Source organism: Zonotrichia leucophrys, chromosome 1A (assembly GCF_028769735.1).
Source record: "Zonotrichia leucophrys gambelii isolate GWCS_2022_RI chromosome 1A, RI_Zleu_2.0, whole genome shotgun sequence".
Taxonomy (NCBI): Eukaryota; Metazoa; Chordata; class Aves; order Passeriformes; family Passerellidae; genus Zonotrichia; species Zonotrichia leucophrys.
In genome coordinates, this window is record NC_088170.1 from 57,416,178 (window position 1) to 57,438,327 (window position 22,150).

Here is a 22,150-nt window from a genome sequence, read left to right on the forward strand (position 1 = left end):
AGCCTTGCTGTTTCCTCTCTTCAGGGGACACCTAACCCTTGGGCAGAGGCTCAGGACTTTGACACTTCACATCAAACCCATGGCACCAGTGCTCCTGATCAGAAAGCAGGAATGCTCTCCAAGGAGTGGACACCAAAGCATTTCTTGTCAAAAAATGTGAAACTGAAGGGCAGCCTCAGCTTTCAGCTCACCTTCTCCACTACCACAGTTTGATGCATCAGCCCCAGCCTTGTCCTACAGCCTGCCCAGAGACCCCCAGAAATGAATTTCTCATTGCTCATGTCCTGGACTTCACTCTCTGCCAGTGCTGTCCCTCTGGCTGCAAGGGAGGCACGGGGGACTGGACTCCAGTCATCCTTAAGAATCTAATTCTCAAATGACCACCACCTCCACTGGCTCTCCCACTGCACAATCCAGGTCCTGTACCACACAGTACCTCGCAGCTGGAAAGGGGCTGGACACAAGCCAGCTCTGGGTCAAGGCTGCTAAGGAGCCAACCAGTGCCCTCACACTCCCTAAGGAAAAACCCACTCCTCTGCTAGGCCATTGTGAGCTCTTGCTGAATATTTGTGCCACTGATGCTCTGTGCATAACTGTGTCTTACACAAACCCTGACAACCACCTTTGGGAGTGATGCTGCTGCTGCTGCTGCACTGCTGACAGGGTCCTCTGGCTCACTGCTTGGTGTAAAAGCCACAGCAAGGGGTGGCAGCTCTTGTCACCTTCCTGTCATGTACACACCAAAGTGGACGGCGTGAAAAATGAGAAACCCCACAGCAGCCTTTGATGCCAGCCTGACCTAGGAATGAAATACTTGTTTTAACTTGAAAAAGCACAGCATCCACCCCAGCTTTCCTGCTCCATCACAGAAACAAGGGTTGGGAAAGGACTCCCAGAGCACACGCAGGCAGGTCCTGACTGCTTTGTGAATGACTCATACGGAACACTGTAAACTGAAAGTAAATGCAACATGTTTTATTTCAGATTGGAATAAATTACAACTGTAAAGCATATTTTATTGCTTTATAAATTGTCTGCTCTTAAAAGGCATTAATATCAAACATAAACAAAACAAAGACACATTTGATTAACAGTTCAGTTCTCCTAAGCTTCATGAACAGCTCAGTAGGGGGATTTCTTTATATGATTGGCTCAGAAATTTGACTTTGACATGCATTATCACCATTCATAAGTTTGAGTGGACTGCAGATGTGTTCATTTGCTTTAAGATATAACTTTCTCTAAAATATCCCATTCAATACCCAGTCCTTCATTCCCTACTCAAATACAAATGCCACTGCTTTTGAAAAATTCCTTTAAACATATGTGGGGGGGTTTCTGTCCCTGCAGAAGGAGGACTTTCAAGTCCAAACCAGCAATGAGTCTGACCCCAAAACTAAGTAAAAAACAAAGTCATCCCAGGTTAAAATAGTGAAATCCCTCACACAAAAATTGTGTCCTTTCATTCTGAACATTCTTGCAAAACCACTCTGCATTATCTGAACACACTGAAGTGAAGAACTCATATTTCTGTTGTACAGATCCCACCTGCCTGAAGCAGGTATGAATGTTGCCCATCACCTGTGCAAACAGACTTGTAGGTGCAAACAGCCCCAGGCAATCCAGCGTGCCCTGAGCCCAGGGGAGTGAGAGGGTGTGCTCAGCACTGGGCAGAACCCAGCCCAGAATGCACAGACACCATGACAGGGTCTGGCCAGCTCCAGACAGGTTTGACAGGCAGAAAGGAGGCCAAAACTCACTTCCTCAGCTTCCTGGGGAGCTACAGCTCCTCAACACCAAAAAGGGAATGAACATTCATAAGCAGCTCTCACTGCACCACAAGAAAGCTTCCACCAAGGTATCCTGTCCCACTCTGACCCCCTTGCACGGCCAGGGCCATGTGCTGCCCAAGCCCTGGCTCCAGAACAGCTCTCCAGGAGCCATTCCTGGGCAGGGAGCATGCACCTCTGCTAGGCTGGGCCCAAAGCAGCACCAAATGAGCTGGACTATGCCCTGTAAAACTCTCCAGAAACAGAAACGGAGACTCCAGTCTCAACTGGCCCTTGGAACAGCACAGAAAGTTTGCAGAAAATTCCTCCAGGGCAGCTCCTCTTCCTGCCACAAAACTAACTTGAAATATAACGAGGCCCTAGTAGAGAAATTCCTTCTAAAACCAGCCAGGTATCACTCAGGAAGTTCCTGTTTAGAGAAGTGTTTTTTCTCAGAGTGGCCTCTAATGTTCTTGCCATGCCTACAGGAACACAAACAGCTGAGTGAGGTGCTGGAGTATTTTACACCATACAGCTGAATGGGAATGGTTGTCTATTACTGGATCCAAGAAATAAATGTTGAACTTCAAAGAAAATACTATGAGATTGATCCAGGTCTGATTTCAGTTTTCACCAAAATTTCATAACATTAAAATTCATAACATCAAAATTTCAGTAACATATATAAATTTCATATGTTTTATGTATAATCTCATTAAAAAAAAAAAACACAGCAGCAAACAAACTTTCTTCTACTAAGCATGTTTTCCTCAGAAGAGATTTGTTTTGTGCCATGGGGGATATCCAGCTTTGATCTCTGTAAGGCATCCAGCAGATTTCAGGTGCTGCCTTTAGTGGCTCCCAGCAAGTCAAACACAGGGGCAGAGTTTTGGTGGGATATCTGGAGCTGTGCCAATTCTTCAGCACCTTTCAGTATCCCACTCATTCAGGGAGTGGATAACCCTGGTTTAGTTCCCAGCCACAGGTTAAAGTGCTTAATGGAGAGGTGGGGAACAGCAATGCCCCTTGCTCCACCTCAGGTCCTGGCTTGGGAAAGGCTTGTGGAAAAGTGGCTTTGGGGCTGCCTTGTGCTAGCAGGATGCTCTGCAGCTGGGACAAGGGGATGTGCATGGTGTGCCCTGATTCATCTCATCTCAGAGCAACATCAATCAGGAACCTGCAAGCTTTTACACTCATCAGTCATCTCAGTTATGCTCACTGAGAACAGATTCTTGGCTGACTTCTTTTTTTCCTTAGCAGTTATGAATTTTGCTTTGAAGATGAGAAAGGGGAAAGCTCACCTCGAGGGAGAGGGACAAGCACAGACATTTGCAAATTAAAATGCACACACTTGTCAGGCACCCCAGCAGTGACCTCCATCTGTGCTTTACGACACAACATCTTATTATCTTGAACCTTCATTTTTCAGCCTTTTCAAAGGTTCCTAGGAGCATTCCTTTCTACATCAGTGAGATGTCTCAGGGGGCTCTACAGGAAAAAACTAATGAAAGGAACCAACTGCTGTCACCAGGGTAAATTACAGGGTTACATTCAAGCTACAGAGACTGGAGGGAGCAGACTTGCTCCATTTTCTGGTGCAAATGCCATACCAAGCAGTGAGCTGAGCACACTGAGAAGGAATATGGGCTAATGGTTAGTGCACTGGACTGGGATTTGGCAGATGGAGGTAACTAATCTTCCTCTTTTTCCTGATGCAATCAGAAAAAAAGAAGCAGGTTATATTAACATTAGGGTGCTCAAACATTTCCAGCTCAACAAATGCCCCAAAAATATTTATCCTCTGCAAACAGCTCTTAGCAGTTTATGCACTGCCTCTCTCAGACTAAGAACAACAGGTAGAAATCTTCTAAGGAATCACACATTTCTAGGGAAAAAAAACACCAACAAACTTCAGGATTGCTACATCTTGGCTAAGGCTCATTTGCCCATCTGCAAAGGTTCTTTCCCCTCCTGATCTTCACTCCTGAGCTGCCCCTTTGCTGTGCACTTGCACTCAGAGAGAACAGGACCTCCTAAATACATTCACATCTTCATTTCTAATTCTCCAGCTTTTGCATTCAGCAAGGCACTCGGGCCAGCACTGTCTCAGGGTCTCAGGGTATTCTGTTAAAGCACCTTCTGACTGACTGGGCACCTGAACTGAAAAGCTGATGGGACAACCAGTGAGTGCATCTGAAAGGCAAGGCTGTTACCCAGTCCATTTGCTCACAGGGAGGGCAATGTTCAGTCACTCCACCAAAATATGGCAGGTATATTCATTAGTGGTTACCAAATGCTCTAACTTTTCACAGACCTTTATAAGTGCATTTCATTTGGCAGGACAGCCATGCCTGAGAATTCAGCATATTGTTAGAAACTGCCATTTGCTTCTCGTACAGTCCTTCCCACTACAAAGTGTCTCATGGAACAAACAAGTGTCTATACTGTGATTATGCCAAAGGAGGAACTGGGTCAGACATGGGTGCCAGCTGGATTGGACCCACAGAGAAGATGAATGATTTAGTCAAGCCAAAACTAAGTCACTTGATGCCAGGCCCAGTGCTCCATCCACACCACCAGAGGTTACCAAGTAAGGGACATAAATAATCCCCTGAAGGAACTGATGTATCATGAAGGGCAAAGAGCCTCTGAAGCTATGTGTAATGGCATAAAGCACAAGTATATTACATGTTCAGCTCTGTCCCTGCTTCTCTGTCATGAGGGCAGTGGCTTGCTCAGACAGTTGTCTTCTGGTCAGCCTATTACATTATCTCCTATGGAAATGCAGGTAAAGGCATATATACTATTCAGTAGTAGAACAGAAATCTTGTTTTACATGGGCTGAGAGAATGTTTCTTGTACCCAAATGAGATTTTTGCATGCATCTGCATACTCACCCAGGGAGTGCCCCTGCTGTGCTCCATGCCTGAGTGTCATGCCCGGCTGCTCTGCGTAGCAGGCACGTCATACGCACACAGTGACCGGTACAAGAGCACATTCTGCAGGCCAAGGCTCAGGCAAAAATTCACCTATGAACCCTAAGAGTGCTGGTCGTTTCTTGCAGTGAATTGGGCTTTCACTAGGAATTAACATAAGCTTTAATGACTAATCTTATACTCTGTGCACTTGCTTATTTTCTTTTCACAGTTCAACCACTTTCCTCCCTAATACTAAAACACTGAAGTCTTACATAGCATTCAGAGCATTATTTTCTGCTGGCTGTGTTTTGCTATGCTCTAAGCCTCTGTCACAATGCATGCAAAGGATAATGGCTGAATTTGTAATGCTTTTAACTAAAAAAATATTTTTAAAAACATAAACCATAAATTATTTATTCTTCTTTGTCCATTGTTTTAAGCACTGAATCTTCTCCCAGGATTTTACACAGTTCATTGAGTCTCTGCTGCATTTTAGGAATTCCTGCAAGCTGGGATTCCAGTCTCTGTTTTTCCTCACTCAGTGACAAACGGATAGCGGTGTCCAGCTGCTCGAAACGCCAGCCCCCTTGTCCATCAAACTGCAGCAAGTGAGTGTGGTACTTCCTGCAGCAGAAATTGAAACATTAGTAATGAATGGCTCAGGGAACAGATGCTTCCTTCTTGCATGCAAATTTGGATGTATGTGTCTCTTTTCAAAGGTGCCTCTAAGGAATTTGAGCTGTCCAGCTCTGGATCACTGGGTAAGACTTTTTTATTCGAAGACTCGTGATCCCAGGACACTCTTTCATAAGGGATTTGGGTATTTCAAAGCCTGTCACCAGGACTGCCCCAGGCCAACAGTGAAACTCAGCGGGTGCCAGCTGGAAGCAGCAACACTGGTGTGAGCTCCCAGCAGGGGCCATCATTGCCTCTGCAGCCCAGGCTCTGAGCCCCTTTCCTGCAGGGATGCTGGCAGGAGAGGGCAGCAGGGCCATGGAAGGTGCACTCATCACCTGCTGTCCCTCTTACTGCCTCCTTCTCAGAAACACTGTTGGCAGCTACAGCTGCCTTCACTACAACTTCATCAGATGCCTTTTCCCCCAGGAGCTAGAACAGCAGCATCAGACAAGGTTCATTTCTCCCTCAGGAATTCTAGTCCCAGTTTTTTTTATTTACCTCCCTTTCTGATAGATGTCTTATCTCTTTAACAGCAAATATAGTGAAGCAGGCATGATGCACCTGATCCAACTGATAAAACTCAAAAGTTTGTTCAAATTACATCTCAGTTTGTTCCCCTATGTCTTGTAAGGTTGGCTAAAGGTAACTTTATTCCTAAAACATGGTTCAATTTTCAAGGGGCCAAAATAAAAAAGTCTGTATAGGAGTAACAGATCTTTCCGTGAGTATCAGGGTGTATGCACTGAAAATATTCAAAGGTGTACATGTGGAGTTTGTCAGGACCTGACAAAACATTTTTCAGGAGGTACCAGAGGAAGGGCAAAGAGTTCCCTCAGAGCTGCTGGTATGTCTGTGTAATTTATAACTATAAATTATAGGAGGTAAAATGCATCATAAAACACTGACTGTAAATCTCATGCAGGGAATGTGAGAACTTTAATAAACTCAATGGCTTATAACAAGGGACTGAAAAGAGACTCATCTCCAGACTAATATCCACCACTTTTTGCCTATTGTCCTTTTTAACCCATCTTTCTATTTTTCCACCACCAAACTCCCAAAAAATCAAGAAGCCAGATGCTGCAGATAGAGGACACAATTGTTAAAAAAACCAGACACAGTATTCCTATGGAAGAATGAAGAATAGTTTAACCACTTGCCATGTGTCCCAACTTCTCCCGGGGTAAACTCCCCCAGGACACATCATGTATCTAGTCACCTTCACAGAATAATCTGGTGATGTCTGTTGTGGCTGTGGCATAGACTAATTAATTACCTCTTAGACATCTGCATATTAATACTGAAACACATTAGAAAAAGAGGAGGCATGAATAAATACCTCTGAAAGAATGAAAAAAATGCATGTTAAATTAATTTACATCACTACTGTTGTAGACAACTTATCTTAGAAACTGCAGTAGATATTGACTAAACAACTACCCCAGCACAAAGAATAAAGACCAATCCACTGCTTGTCAGAGAGCTAAAAGCAAGGAGCATGATACAGCCCTGAACATACTTACCAAAGAGAAGGTCTGTGTGTTATGGAAAGCAGGGATATCCCAGCAGCTTTTGCAGCTTGGAATATCTTTCCTTCAACATCAATGCTCACAGCACTCGTACATTCATCCAGCAATGCATATTTTGGCCTTTTAAAGGTAGATAAAGAACATTATTCTTCTAGGTTTTGGACAGTACTCCCATGTACAAGGTTTAATTGAAAGAACAACAGGAAGTAGTGAGCTATTTTTGCCAGACAGCTGTCCCTTATTTACAGCTGGAAGCTGGCTAGAAACAACATGAAGTTTCCATGCATTATTCAGGTGAAAAGACAACTTCCAGGAAAAATGGGGTTTATTTCCTGCCCCATTTGAGTACACAGTGATCTAACTGCTATGTCCTAGTCTGACCTACTATTATTTTGTACTCATCAAGTCATGCAGTAGCTAAAGCCAACTTGAAGCTTCCTATCCACTGCTATGTAAGGACTGGCTTTATGTGCTTGCAGTCTCCAAAATCAAAAATGGTTAAGGAGCTTGGGTTTCAAACTCCAAGAACTTCTTGCAACAGTCCATCACACTTCAGCAACATTTGTAGGAGGGATGATGCTTGTGCCTGAGATCTTACAGAACAAAATATCTGAAAAAGGTAATGCTATGTTGCCAAAAGCAAAGCTTAAGAAGCATTATCCAAACCAAAGAGCTTGAATGAATAAACAACAAGATTTATGCAGGTCCTATGCTAGACAGTGCTGCATATTGCATGCAGATTATAGTCTACCACTGCTCAAACTGTAACAGGATCTGCAAAGCTCCTTCGCATTTTCAAATGCTTCTTAAGGAATGAACCATAACACTTACTTGTGGTAAAACATCCGGGCCATGCCCATCCTTTGTTTTTCTCCTCCTGATAAGACATCTTTCCAATCCATGATAGCATCCCAGCCTTTTTAAAAAAATGCAAACAAAATGAGTCAGGACAATATAACTTTATGGAAGAAATGCAGCTTCACTTGCAGCACTTCTGCAATCTGTAACCAGAATCGTAAAGAGCATTTCAACTGCAGAAGGGACAGCTCAGGCTACTGAATCACATCTTCTGAAATACCTCAATGCCTATCCACTGGCAATCAACTGGAAAAATGTCCCTTATACCATGACAAATTTGAAAGTGGAATTTAGACTTTTTGGTCATATAGACATTTTCAAAAAACTTTATTTACCACCTCTTTGAAAAAAACTCTTTGATTTGTATATAATTAGTAATTTTATTCTGTCATACTTGTTTCATGGAACAATTCATACTTGTTTCATGGAAAAATTCTCTGTTTTTTCTTGAAAGGTATGAGTGGAAATTTAAAAGCAAAATAAAAGAAATAGAATGTAAAAAATAAAGAGCAATGTCAGACTGCACTCACTACTGTAGCCAAAGAAAACTGTCAGAAACACAACTGCAGACAAAGGGATGTATCCATGAGCACAGACAGGCAGCAAAACTGCAATCAGGCAAGAGAATCTTCTACAAAAATTTTCTAGTACCTTGCATTTAAAAATAACCCACAATTGCTCTAACATGAGGTATCCTTATTTAATATTCTGCATGGTCTCTAAATGATTTATTTCTTTATCACTTTCAGGTACATGCATGAAGTATTTTATCTGTAATCTTACAGCAGACTGGTGTTCTGTGAGTACTTGGGCATGATTAATTCCTCCTACAGAGAAAAAATAAAGTAACAAATTGCCTTACTGAAAATAAGTTTTCAGTCAAACAATCCAGATGGATAGAGTAGCAAAATAGATAAGTTTTCAAAAAGAACAGTGTGGATGTAGCAAAAAAATCTGATAAGACATTTTTCTCAACAGATCATCTATTCATGAGGCAAGCAGCTGAAGCAGGGCTGAGAGGAAGAGAACATTTTCTCAGATCAGCCCCAGAAATACTGTAACTAAAAAGTTAATAACACAGTCAAAATCCCTTTTCTGCCACTGCTAAACTTAAAAAAAAAATTGCCAGAAAAGACTATAAATAGGATAAAGCAAGGAGGGTGGGCTGTGTTATTTCTGATACCTGAACAATTATGAGACAATGGGGCTTGTGAAGGTGCAGGAGGCTTGGTACTGCTCTGCCTGTGCTTGGTGCTATACCAGGGCTTGGCAGGACTGAACAAAACATCAGTGAAATATCTGATGGGGAGCTGTGTGATCAAAACCAGTAATTGATAATGACAGAGACTAAATTTCATTGCTCTACATAAAATCAGAAAATATAAAGTAATGATTTTTAAAGTAATATTTATAAAGTTAGATTAAAAAAACAGGCATATGCAAGAAAGACATCACCTTAAGTGATCCTATAGTTTTTCCTGTTTTCCTTCCATTCTTGTTAAAGGATGCCAGTGGTAGCCTCCCAGGAGCACATAAAGTGTTTTCTATCAGCAGGCTCCAATAAAGATGGAGCTGTGTAGTGATTAACTGAATCACCATTTGGATATACTCTGGTAAAGGGAACAGATACACACAGACTGCTATTGCTGAGCAGTCCCAGTGCTGGGACCTCACAGAGAGCTGGAGTGCTCTTCCACCAACACCTGAGCCTCCAAAAAGCACTGTAAAACACCTGGAGCACTCCCTTTTGGCAAAGGGTTCTGGCAGGGGATGGGAATGGTTCTTCACAAAAGCCATAGAAACAACTATGCTTCTAAAGACAACACTCAAGGTGCTGCTTATGTTCTGTTATTTTAAAGCTGAGAATACAGACGAGCTTCAGGACCTGGATGTGAGCTGGGGTGTGGGTGGGGGTGCACATGTGCCTGGGGGAGCAGTGCCTCTGTTCATACAGTTTCTTCCTGATCAGCTGGTTTATAAAGGCTTATTAAAAGACAAAAAAGGGAAAGAACCATCCTCTTGTCAGCAAAAGAATTCTATTATTTACTCTAAAGGTGTAAGATTTAGCCTTTTAATTTACCAGGATACAATGGTCATCTCTGTGGTTACTTCAACTTACATTCTAACTGAGTATGACATGTGCATCTTGTCTCTTCCTGCCTGGCACCCTCCCTGAACTCTCCTATTTTCCACATGGAATGCCGCAAACAACAGATAAGGAAGTGTGCAATTTTATGTTATCCCTTTAAAGAGATCCCTTAAGTGTTCATCTGAACACTTAAGCATTGTAACTCACACTGAACTGACTCCCCCCTGTCTGTGAACAATAGTGCACCTACTTGTCTCCTGTTTCTTCCTGCTGACAGGGCACAGGTCAGTGAAGGTACTTAAGTATTCTGGAAATAACAGCCAAGTCAGTGGCTTAGGTCACCCATAACTACAGCCACTTCAGAAATGAAGAAATGAAATGGCTCGCCCATGAATGCAGCACAAATCTCTCATAAGTGCAAGCACAATCCTGGCTTTCAGAGTCCAAATTCCTAGCCCACCTTCTGGTTATGGCTTTTGCAGCCAGTAAGACAAAGAGCATGTTTAATGTGCTGGTGCACAGCAACAGCAGCAGAAATACATACAGCTGCCTGCAAAAACTAGTGATAGCCTCAGGATAGCAGCATTTCATTTTCTGCCATGGCTTCTTTTATAATTCCTTTCTCTCAATTTTCTGAAGGAAAATGCAAGCTGTATTTGGCAAAACCCAAATGGGTTACTTCTGGGATCCACAGTTCTCTGCATCCTTCATCCATGTGAATCCTTGCATTTTCATGCAAGAATGAGCATTCAGCTGCCATGAAAAGATAAGTTTAAAAGTTCCTTTTTCAGATCTACATTCCAAAGCACCTTATCAGACAGGGACTGAAGGACAGAAGAAAGGCTAACACAGCAGATCACAGCCAGAGAATCCACCCCTGCTGAGCTTTTGGGCTGAAGCCTCTTTCACTGTGTTTGTAAAGAGAGCCCAGTGCTGTGCAGGATGAATATGCAAGGACAACCCATAGCTGAGCAAGGAACAAAGAGACCATGGATTCCATGAGCCCCAGCTCAGTAGGACACTGCAGGGATTTGTGCTTCTGGATTTCAGAGCCACTGGAAAAGCTGGCAGAGCTCTCCAGAGTTCCTGCTGGTACCAGTAACAAAAGCAAATCCAGGGCTAAAGAGATCAGGTGAAATAATCTCAGAGAGAGGAAATGGGCTTGTCCGTCTGTTTATACACGGCCTAGCACAAAAGCTCCCTGGACAACACCCAAAGATATGACAAATGTGCAAAATAATGAGGAATAATTATAATCTGGGGTGCAGAGAAACCATAAACAGGTTGAACTTGCTCAGTAATGTCATCAGCCCCAGCCGGACAGGCCCAGTCACGCGTGCACGGCGCAGCTCACGGCCTCACGGCTCCTCTGTGTGACAGGCTGTCAGCAGCCCAGGGCTGCCTCTCCTCTGACACTTGGTAAATATTCACAGATTTTCAAGGCAAGTCACAAGGAACTACTTTATGTCTATGTACTGCATATCTGCATGCTTTTAGCCCCTATTTCTGGACATGCTTTTTCACCACACACACTGAATACAACTTCCATTTGTATGAAATTATGGCTCTGGTAGAGCTAACAACTTTACAGGTGTTGATGGGGGCACCTTACAGATAATAAAAAGCTAAGTAATAAAACAGCATTTGTCTAATGTCCAGGTGGTGAGAAAAACATTAGTGTGGAAAGGAAGCTCTGCCTCCAGCAGCAAGGGGGCTACTGCCAACAGCCACTGCACTGGGTTCTTCAAGGACTTGGGCTCAGGAGCATCCAGAACAGCGGTGTTGGGGAGGGGAATTGTTGTTCTGGTGGATTTGATGTATTCTGTTGATGCCAACTGAAAAATGTTTCATGAGGGTTAGACAGAAGCTAAATGCCAAATTGGGCTATTTATTTTACTTCCTTCTAACTGGGTGTCCCAGATTGCAAGGCAAGATGTATTCTATTTGTATGGCAGTTTTCCTTATCTCTGTCACAACCAATCCTCTCTCCAGGGAGACATCTGCTGATAACAGGCTATTCAATGTCACTGCATGACTGATAAGAACTATAGCATCCCATTGTGAGAGGCTCCACCAGAGGGAGGAGCCAAGCATTCCTACCTGGATATAATCTTGAGGTTCTGGAAAGCCAGCACAGCTTCTCCACTGGATTTCCCAGAGGAACAGCAGCTGCCTCTTCAGCTGGATCTTCAGAGTAAGACTCCACCCTTTCTACAGGATCCCTGCTCCAACAGAACCACACCTGACACTCCAGGAGGACTGCAGCCACATTTCCAATTGGACTGCTACCAACAACCTGACCAACAGGGTGTCAGGTTTTATTCTGACTCTGTCAGTGTTGTTTTGGTTTGCTGCATGGATTATTTTATCTTTTTATTTTCTTCCCTAATAAAGAACTGTTATTCCTGCTCCCATATTTTTTGCCTGAGAGCCCCTTAATTTAAAATTTATAGCAATTTGGAGGGAGGGGGTTTACAGTTTCCATTTCAGGGGAGGCTCCTGTCTTCCTTAGCAGACACCTGTCTTTTGAAACCAAGACACTGGATCAAACCTTAATGCTAGAAAAAGAGAGGAATTTCTGTCATTGGCAGCAACAGAAACAACATCAGACACAATACTTGGAATGCGGTGATCCTTGTACTGTTGCAATGTGGAAGTAATTCAGTTAAAAACAATAAAGTCATGCCTGAACAAATAAATTGAGTCAAAGTTTTGCACCTCTGGCTTCAGCTGGCTTTTTCATAACTGCCCATGAGGAGCAGAACTAAAAACTGAAAAGTGTCAGATTATACACACACACAACATTTGTGATCAGTGAAAGCACCAGAGGTTTATATGAGATTTTTCATTATTTCAGGAAGAAAAATGTTCCATTTTTAAGAAAAATATTTTTAGTTTAAAAATATGATTTTAAGCAAAAGAATAAAATAAAAATTGGAGTTAAAAAATGTTAGTCTACGTATAAACAAAAACTTTTGACTGCTCACTTTCAGCGAGTATTTCTGTCTTGCTGGTTCAAGAAACCCCAGAACACAAGTCTTTATCCCAGACCAGGGCAGCTTTAAAAAATAACTAAGCATATGAAATCCATGTAACGTGTCAAATCATATGTCACAGATTTCCTCTCTGCTCCTACCTTGGCACTTGTCTCCTGTAAATGCCCAAGAAGAAAAGGGAACAAGTAAGTATATTACGGTCCTAAAAACTTCCTGGTATGTGCTAATCTCTCTCCCTGTTTCCCAGCTTTGCCCACTTCTGTCACTTTGGATCACAAAGCACCTAAGACACATTTTTCCCCAGCATGTGTTTGTGCAAACTTCTGCACAGTGTGCCCTTATCCTGAGCTTCAGTACAGCACCAGTGAACATTAACAGTGTCCTCTAGCCCTTGTTAATAGATTGTGTGTGTTGTGCATGTGCAGTCAGACGGGCAGAAGAGCAAGAACAGGGTCAGCAATAAATACTTTCACTGGCACGGAAAGCAGCACGAGGCTGATCCAAACCTGGGCTTTCAGTGACTGTAGCCATCTTGGACAGGGGGCACAGTGACTGCCCCATCAGCAGGTACACACTCCAGCTGCAGGGACAGAAACCACAGCCATGTGCACTCACAGACTGCTGGGGGGTGGCTTTGGCTGCCAAGGGTCACGTGTTGTGCAGTCCAACCACAAGTACCAGCACACAGTGAATGCACACACTCCACAGCGACTTCTTACCACCGACAATTTAACTTCCTTTTCCAGCTGCCCATTCCAACATTCCTCCTTGTTCTTCTGCAATCTGTGCACCTCAGTTAGTGAAGTAAGTGACTCAGGTATACTAACAGGAATAGTTATAGTGTCAGTGTAGGAAGAAGAGGCCTTCTCTGCAATTGTTCTGGTCACTGAGCTTAGCTCTGCCTACTTTTTCTTGTGTTAGAGAATCAGATTTGAATAATAACATGAATCAGAATAATGTACGATTCTTATTTTCTGTTGCAACAGTCATTATTACATTCTTAACAAAGAAGCACTAACCCATGATGGAGAAGTATCTTTAGGTATACAATTGCTGTTGTAAATGATTACTGCTTCCCACTCTAAAATGTGCAGAAAAGACTCTGAAGTATCTACACATACTTTAGAAAAAAAAAACAGCTTCTGCCTCTTTACAGAACAGGCTGCCATCCAGGAATGGGAATTTAGACATTGTCTTGGGATTCCCAGTGGCTGAAGCACTACTCTGTGTTGTCAGAATGATCCCGAGACTCACCAAGAACACACAAGGCAAAGGACCTGATCAAAACCAGCACTGACAGCTGGCAGAGAAAGGAAGGGTACATTCAGCACACCCCCTTAAAAGGGTCTGAAGATCCTTTTTCCTCTCTCTAAATGTTACCAACTTTGTCCTATGTCTGCTTTAAAAGCATAATGATGGGGAGGAAATTGAAATTAAAGATTAGTGTCTGATAGGAACAAAAGGATAGAAATTATTGCTGTGCTTGGGGGAAAAAAGCCATGAATTGCTCCAGTTCCTTAGACACAAAAGAAGCCTTTAGCATCTTGACGTTTATAGTGCCAGTATATCTATACACACTGTCCCCAACTCTGAGAACAAACAACACTGAGAACACATGGCAACTCAAACAGCAAGCAGTAGATGGCAACATTCTACTGCCAGCCAGTGTTGCTTGGTTATTTTTAACTTGCTTACTCAGGTGGAATGGTCTCAGACACCCCTTTTCAAGGCGCATAGTTCCGCTGATCCCACAAACTAGGGAGGTGAAAGCAGACCTGACTCTCTCATTCACATGCTTTCAAGTTGATGTAGTCAGTGACATTACAATGTTTTAAGGCAGTTTTTATGAAAATCAAGGAAGGTAAGTGACCCCACAATACCAGGAAAAGACTGGCCATCACAAGACAGTGAGGATCTTCAGCTTGGGCATGGATTTACTGGGGAGGGGAGGAGCACTCTCAGCTCTTCTCCCTCTGTTAGCATCAGGAACAACAACCCTGTGTCTGTGTAGTTCCCACAACCACAAAGGTCTGAATCCAGTTTTGCCAGTTCAGTTAGTAAAGGTCAGTCACGCTAAGACACACATGCAAGGAATGGATTTTGTCAAGTTCTTAACAAAAATATGTAGTTTACCTCCTTCTCTTTGAACTATGTGGTACAGATGAACCATATGCAGAATAGACTCCAGATCTTGATCTTGGTAGCCTTTCTCATGCATGTCCTCCACTGAGTCTGGATAGATGACTTGATCCCGTAGTGTTCCAATGGACATGTAGGGCCTGAGGAACAACACAGGGAAACTGTTAATCTGAGGATGGCTTCAGGTGAGCACATTTTGCTGATTCTCTATGAACAGGGTATAAAGCTTTAAACACTATGTTGCTGAAACTGGATTTATCCAGTGGGTGAAGATTTTTCTAAACTTACCTTAGGGACAATGTATGGTTTCCGTAACAGTTGATTTCATGGTAACAACAAGGGTAGTGTTAGCATGGAAACAATGATAGATTAGGCAGAATAAATATCCACTTCATAACCCATTTTGAATGCTTTCACTTGGAATCAGCAGAGCTATCCTGTATTCAAAGTTTGGTACTCTTAAGAGATTTAGAAATTGATTTAAACACACATGTTAAAATCAAGTTGTAACAAAAACATAGTAGCTCAAACTGGGAAAGATGTCCATGGTGCAGCAGGAGACACACAAGTCAGACAAGAGAGCACTGAAAACATTGTCTGCACTGAAACCCTTCTTTCTCTACTATTCTGGAGTGCAGAATTTGAACTGGGCATAAGTTAGCTAGCTCTAGAAGCCACTGTACCACCTCTGACTTGCAAAGTAGCACACATTGAAGGGGCTGGTCACCTTAAACCTCCCAGCACCAGCCTCCCTTCGCCAAGTACAAGGCTGTGCTGTATGTGAAGCAGCTTCTTAATCACCATATTTCCAGATCAGGTAATACCATCTGTCTTAGTCAAACAAGCTGCCTCCAATTTGAAGCCAGAGTTCCCAGCCATGGCTGGGGAATGGCTATGGCCAATTGCCACAAGGTCATGAGCTGTGCCAGCCTCTGCTACAGCCCAGGACCCAAAAATCCTCCTAGTCTCAAAACAAGAAAACTGAAAGAATAGTTTCACAGCTCTCTAAAAGACAGTAGACCATTCAGGTTAAGACAGCAAAGGCAACCTAAGACACATCTACTTGACCATTTCCTTTGCTGGTCTAAGGATTTCTTGTGAAGGACAAATATTCATCCTGTCTCACAGACACTGCTGATAGCTCTTGGAAACTGGAAACACCACAGGAACAGTCTGTGGGATTTTGAGTTTGAAAGGGTAAGTCAGAGCCAAAGAACAGTCAGGCTCCAGACTCTGTCCTGCTTTCTGTGCCAAGTGTTCCACAACTCCCTCTGGGTTCATCTGCTAAAACAATACTAGTCTTATTAAAGCTGTAGTGCCAGGGGATGTTGATAGAGAGGAGCAGTCAAAACTGGGCCAGCAATGAGGAGGCTTCCAGGCAGCTTGCTCTTGCCACCAAGAACCGCTTCCAACAACTTCACAGTGTGTTAAAAAGCAGTCAGTTTTCTTCCCTAAAAAGCTCTGGCCCCACGTGGTGGGAAGGTCTCAGCCATGCAAAGGCATTGCCTGGCAGAGATGTGTAACACCTCAGCAGATTTCTTCCCTTCCCTTGGAGGTGTCTGCAGAAGGGTGGATCTATCCATTGTTAATCTGAGAGTCTCTAAAATACACTACAGAGTAATGTGAAAGAACTCACAGTGCAACAAATGAAGGATTAGAGAACTAAAGCTGCCATATAAACTAAAATTCACATGCAAGCTGGCATCAGCTGCATTGGTTTTAGTGCTGCAAACATCCAGGGTGAACTGTCTGTACCCGCCTGTGGTTAATCTACTTTCACCACCAACTGGGTGAGGATGGGAAGGGCAGGGGATCTGAACTCTGCAAATATTTGGTCAGCTCTCCGTTGTGGCAAGCACCCAGATGGAGCAAAACCAGAACCACAAGTCAAATCCAAGCACTGCTTGCTCCTCTTTACTCATTGTTCTACTCTGCTTGTTGTGGCAATAGCACTGCTCTGGGCCGCTGCATGAACACCAGCACCAAGTGCAGCGAACCACTTACATTAATTGTGATATTGCAAAATCTCAACTCTAAACATTAAGTAACTTCATGAAGTAATGAGCTATTACATATCCAAAATGCTCTCCATCTAAAATCCCAAAGGGCTTGACTTCTTGAATGTGTGGAAATCACTTCACTTGCTCCAGACTGCTGCCACCTCTGGGACAGAAAAGCAACTCCACCTGGGCTTAGAAAGGTTTAAATCAGTGGGTAAGGCTGAGTAATTTAGGTGAAGCTGCAGGTAAGGGCAAGGAGGACAGAGTAACCTATCATATAATTTGCCTGGGGTTTAATACCTCATTCCTGTGAAGTATGATCCTGTAATGACTAGGAGCTCTGAGATTTAACCTATGGCAAAACAGGGAAAGCGATGCTCAAACACACTGTGCCAGGACCTGGGTGCCATGCCCTGAGCCAGGACACTGGGTGCCATGCACTGTGACAGGACCTGGGTGCCATGCCCTGTAACAGAACAGTGGGTGCCATGCCCTGTGCCAGGACCCTGGGTGCCATGCCCTGAGCCAGGACACTGGGTGCCATGCACTGTGACAGGACCCTGGGTGCCATGCTGTCCACTGGGTCACCAGCACTGCTTCCTGGCCTTCCTTTTCCTTCTGGCCTCACAGCTAAACACACCAGTACTACCAAGCCTGCCTCTCCCCACCTAGTTTGTAAAAATTACAGAAAAGCCCAGCTTGCAGCCCATCAATTACAAACTGGCAGAAAATAAGAACAGCTTCCCAGGAAACTACTGTTAAGAGGCAGGAATTATGTGTCCAGAGAGAGAGTTACTGGAAAAAGCCTAATTATATACTATAGCAGTCAGAATCCTCAACTGGAAGGAGGGAGACTTTAGTACCAAGTTTTTTTTTCCTCAATGCCCTCTAAGATAAAATCCAGTAACAATCTTAACCCTTCAGTAGCACTGTAAAAACATTTAAAGGAGGTTTTAATCTTATTTAGGTGCTCTCAGGAGAGACTCATGGGTTTAACATTTAGCTCTCCGTTTGCAACCTAAGCTGCAGGAAGTGGCAGAAGGTCAGACATACATTTATACATAGAGATTCCTATAGGTTAACTCTAGGTGGCTCCCTTTACCTTCTACATAGATATTATGGACCACTTTCCAAAAGCTCAAACATCCAGGGGATCCACCCATATTTGAATTTTCTATCATCTTGCTTGTTAAGATCATAATTTTACAAGCTGCTATACTTTGTCTGGAATCACCTCAGCAAAACTCCAGTTATTGTAATGCTCCTGGTTTAGATTAATAGTAAAAATTCCAGTTTTCACCACAGCAAATCTTGATCAAGAGTGATCAACAAGAAATAAAAGCCTCCACTAATTAAAGTAACTGAATTCTTAACTCTTCAATGACATCAATAAAATAAGTAGAAAAAAAAAAGATGGCACCACCACTACAAATTTGAGAAAATAAAAGGTCTTAGATGAACATGAATTAAGTTCTTTTTAAGTAGTGTTGTATCCACTGCTCTTGAACAGAAGGTGCTATCATCAAAGAGTTAAAAAATAATAAATAATATTTATCAAAATTTTAAAACCACAACAGGCTGTTTGTTTATCACACTGTGTCTAGTTCACGGAATTTTAGGGCCAGCTAAAGTTTCAGTAACTGTTCTAAATACATAAATAATTTATCTGTCTTTAAACTACCCTACCCTGAACTTTGCCCTTCCCTCATACAGAACTGGCCACAAACATCCTCTAAATATTTCAGATAGATCAGTTACCTATTGGAAAACCCTACCAGAGTGCTAAAGACCATAATGCCACGGAATATAACAGGAAATGAAATGCACAGTATGAAAGGCTGAATTCTCAGTTCATATAATTACAATCTGGTATCAAAGGCTGAAAAAAATCACATTAATCACTCTGTGGCTTTTTTTTTTTTTTTCAACAAAGCTGTGTACATTTCTAAAAGTAAACGATCTAGGAGCAAAGTGCTATTCATACTCAGGTATCATCTAATCTCATGATTTTTTACTATTACCTAGAACATAGACAGAATATTAGTAGAGATGGCAAAAAATGTTTAAGGTGAGCAATTCACATAATTATTCAGTTCAGTCTGTTTGTATCTTGTGATAGGCAGAGAATACACAGAAACACACATACAATTAAAATCAAACCCTAAACAATTTCTACAAAATTTTAGCAGCTAATGCATTCTGAAATAATTATACCATCTGCAAGGAATCAATCAAGTGAAGAGGAAATACTCTCCTTTTCTTAAACTACCTCTGGCAGTACTGATGATAGAAGGATTTATCTGGATGGATGATCATGAAGATCAATGAACTGAAGAACAATGAGCTGCTCTGGACAAGGTTCTGGCCTGCCAGTCCCACCAGGCATACTCCAGCCTAGGAGTGAGTTTCTGAGTTTTACCACAGCAGCGTAACACAATGAGCAAGGCAGTTCCCCTCTTCTAGAATGATCCCAAATCATTCACAGCTTTGTAGATGAGAAGTGACATTATTTCATAGGGAAAAGGAAGTGTAGACAGCAAAGCCTCTAGAGCAAAGACTGGTTTTGCTCTGGGTCTCTACAGTGCTTAGTTGCCCATGGCATAACTTCTTCCATGCACTGTGATATGAATACACAAGTGAAACACCTGCCAACAAGTGAGAAACCACACACTGCACTGACTTCCTTCTCTTATCTGCTGTGAAACACTGCATTACACAGGACAGAACAAGACAGAATAGAGACACATCATCAATATGGATACGTGGAACAGTATTATAGACTTTTTATAAGCATTACTGATATGTGACGTGACTCTTCAAGGGAGCTGTAGTAATAAGCAGAAACTGAGATTGATAGGGTATAATTAATGCAAGATATTAGGCAAATAACCAAGCCTGGAAAAGTCTTCCCTCTTGGGAAAGCCACACTCCCAGCTAAGCTATGTAGGTGCATACATGATGAACTGAACAAAAAAATCCCACCTGCTACATTATCCCAAGAGACCATGACATAATTAATGACTAAAGAACAATGAAGTGAAAACCCGGTGTTGTGAGGACTACTCTGCATTGTCAGCAGAAAAGACTCATCTCACCTAGAAGTTACTCATGTAAGTCTGAGTTAGTTACCCCTGGCCCTCTTTGCAGTCAATGATGTCCTCTGGTGAGCTGGTCCTAGGACACAGCCCAAGCAGCTGCAGTGAGCCCAGCTGGAACACTGTTGTGCCCTGTGGGGTTGGTGACCTGTGGAACAGCTGCCTTGAGTGGCCACGGGCCTGTGCTACACTTTGCTGCATTGTGCAGGGTTGTGCTGCACACACAGCTTGGCCCTCAGGCCTGTGCTGCACTGCACTCCTGGCTGCAGATAAACTTTGTCAGCTGATCTTCACAGAGGAACTGCCAGCAGCTCCCCTTGGCACCAGCAGTAACACCACTGGCTTGTCCTTGTCTTTATCTTGAAGTGAAGCAGCATGTTCTCATGGTAACATCCTTTGGAAATGACAAATGGCATTGTTCACTCCTAAGAAAATCCTACCAGAGTGCTCAAGACCATAGTGCCAAAGAACCTGAGCACAGATGGGCCCAAGGGTAGCACATGCTGTGCTGTGACCAGAGGCTTGCCTGATGCTGCACAGTGCTGAGCTCCTGAAATCTGATGGGATTCAAGTACCACAGAACTGGTGATGGGACTGGAGCATCCCTCCTGTGAGGAAAGAGACCTGGGAGAAGTCTCAAGGGGATCTTATCAACTTAAATACCTGAAGGGAAGGTGCAAAGAAGACAGAGCTGGGCTCTTCTTGCTAGTGTCAAGTGACAGGATCAGAGCTAATGGGCACAAACTGAAACAGGAGATGCCAAATGAGCATCTAGAAACAATTTTTCACTGTGAGGGTGATCAAGCACTGAAGCAAGTTTCCCAGAAAGGCTGGGGAGTCTCCGTCCTTGGAGATATTCAAAAGCCATCTGGACATGGTCTTGGGCAAACAGGTTTAGCCTGCACACAGTCAAACACAGAACCAGAACCTAAGAAATGTGTCAGAGTGAGCAGACCATGGAGAAGCTGGGAGAAGGCTGAATGACCTTGGAGCTGGGTTGCAGTTCTGAAGTTTTGGAGCCTAAGACACAGGGGCAGGCAAATGGCAAAGCCTAAGGGGCATGGGAAGAATTACTACCTTCAATTCAAGAAGGAGGTGTTGGCTATGTCTACTGCCTGGATTTTTAAAAGCATAGGGCACTGTAATGGAGTTTCTGATTGAAAACTACAGTAGGAAGGAGAAGAAAGGACTTATTTATAGGGAAGTCGATATCAGTTGTTATTAGAGCTCTCAGCTGTCCTTCCCTTACAAAAAGCCAGCATCCTTTTAGTCTTTTCATATCCAGCTTTTTATGTCAGGCAGATTTCAAAGTTTATGTTTCCCAGTGCTTCCCATTGTGTAACCAAATTGATTCTCATTACTTGATATGCATAAGGCATCTGAAGCGTGCTTTATGATGCTCCTAGGTAAAATATTATTGAAACAGTAAACAGTTGCCATTCTGTTCATCTGTCACAGATCCTTGGTTGCACAGTTTCAGGGCAGGTGCATTAAGCTGGAGGTAACTGCTCAAGCTGGACAAAGTAATGGGAGCTTAGTGCAGAAACTAGGTCATGTAAATGCAACCACCATATTACTCCCTAACATGCAACTCTGTCTGTACCACTGCTAAGCTACACAGAGTTCTCAGTTAACCTCTAGGTGAATTTCTTCCCCTGGCACTGCTATCAAAACTGAATTTTGAAGGCAAAAGAAGTTGTGGATACCCCATTCCTCTAAATGCTCAAGGCCAGGCTGGACAGGCCTTTGCACAACCTAGTCTAGTGGGAGATGTCCCTGCCCATGGCAGGGGGTTGGAACTGGATGGTCTTCAAGGCCCTTTTTAACCCAAAGCACGCTATGATTCTATGAGCTGCTCATATCAGCAAAATGAAACTAACACAGATTAAATAGACTGTCATTGTTTTGCAGGATAGATTCTATAAAAACCAGCCATGTATTCAGTTCTTCCAATCTGTTAATGGTTTTGTAATTATAAAATGTTTGTCAAGCTTAACCTATGTACTTTTAAAAAGTTCAAAGCTTATTGTTCCTAGCTTTTAAATGAAGTTTCATAAACAGTCTGGCACATGGACAGAT

General features: G+C 42.9%; 1 protein-coding gene across 2 annotated transcripts in view; it reads right to left on the minus strand.

Moving 5' to 3' along the window:
- Nucleotides 1–954: 954 nt before the first annotated feature.
- ABCD2 (ATP binding cassette subfamily D member 2) overlaps nucleotides 955–22,150 on the minus strand; it is a 43,007-nt gene continuing 21,811 nt past the window's right edge. For both annotated transcript variants that reach the window (XM_064702817.1, XM_064702815.1), the window contains exons 7-10: nucleotides 14,971–15,116; nucleotides 7,726–7,810; nucleotides 6,889–7,014; nucleotides 955–5,311 (exon numbers count right to left, since the gene is read on the minus strand). In XM_064702817.1, the coding sequence (XP_064558887.1) occupies nucleotides 5,101–5,311; nucleotides 6,889–7,014; nucleotides 7,726–7,810; nucleotides 14,971–15,116 (568 nt within the window). In that variant the 3' untranslated portion in view covers nucleotides 955–5,100. The remainder of the gene's footprint in view (nucleotides 5,312–6,888; nucleotides 7,015–7,725; nucleotides 7,811–14,970; nucleotides 15,117–22,150) is intronic.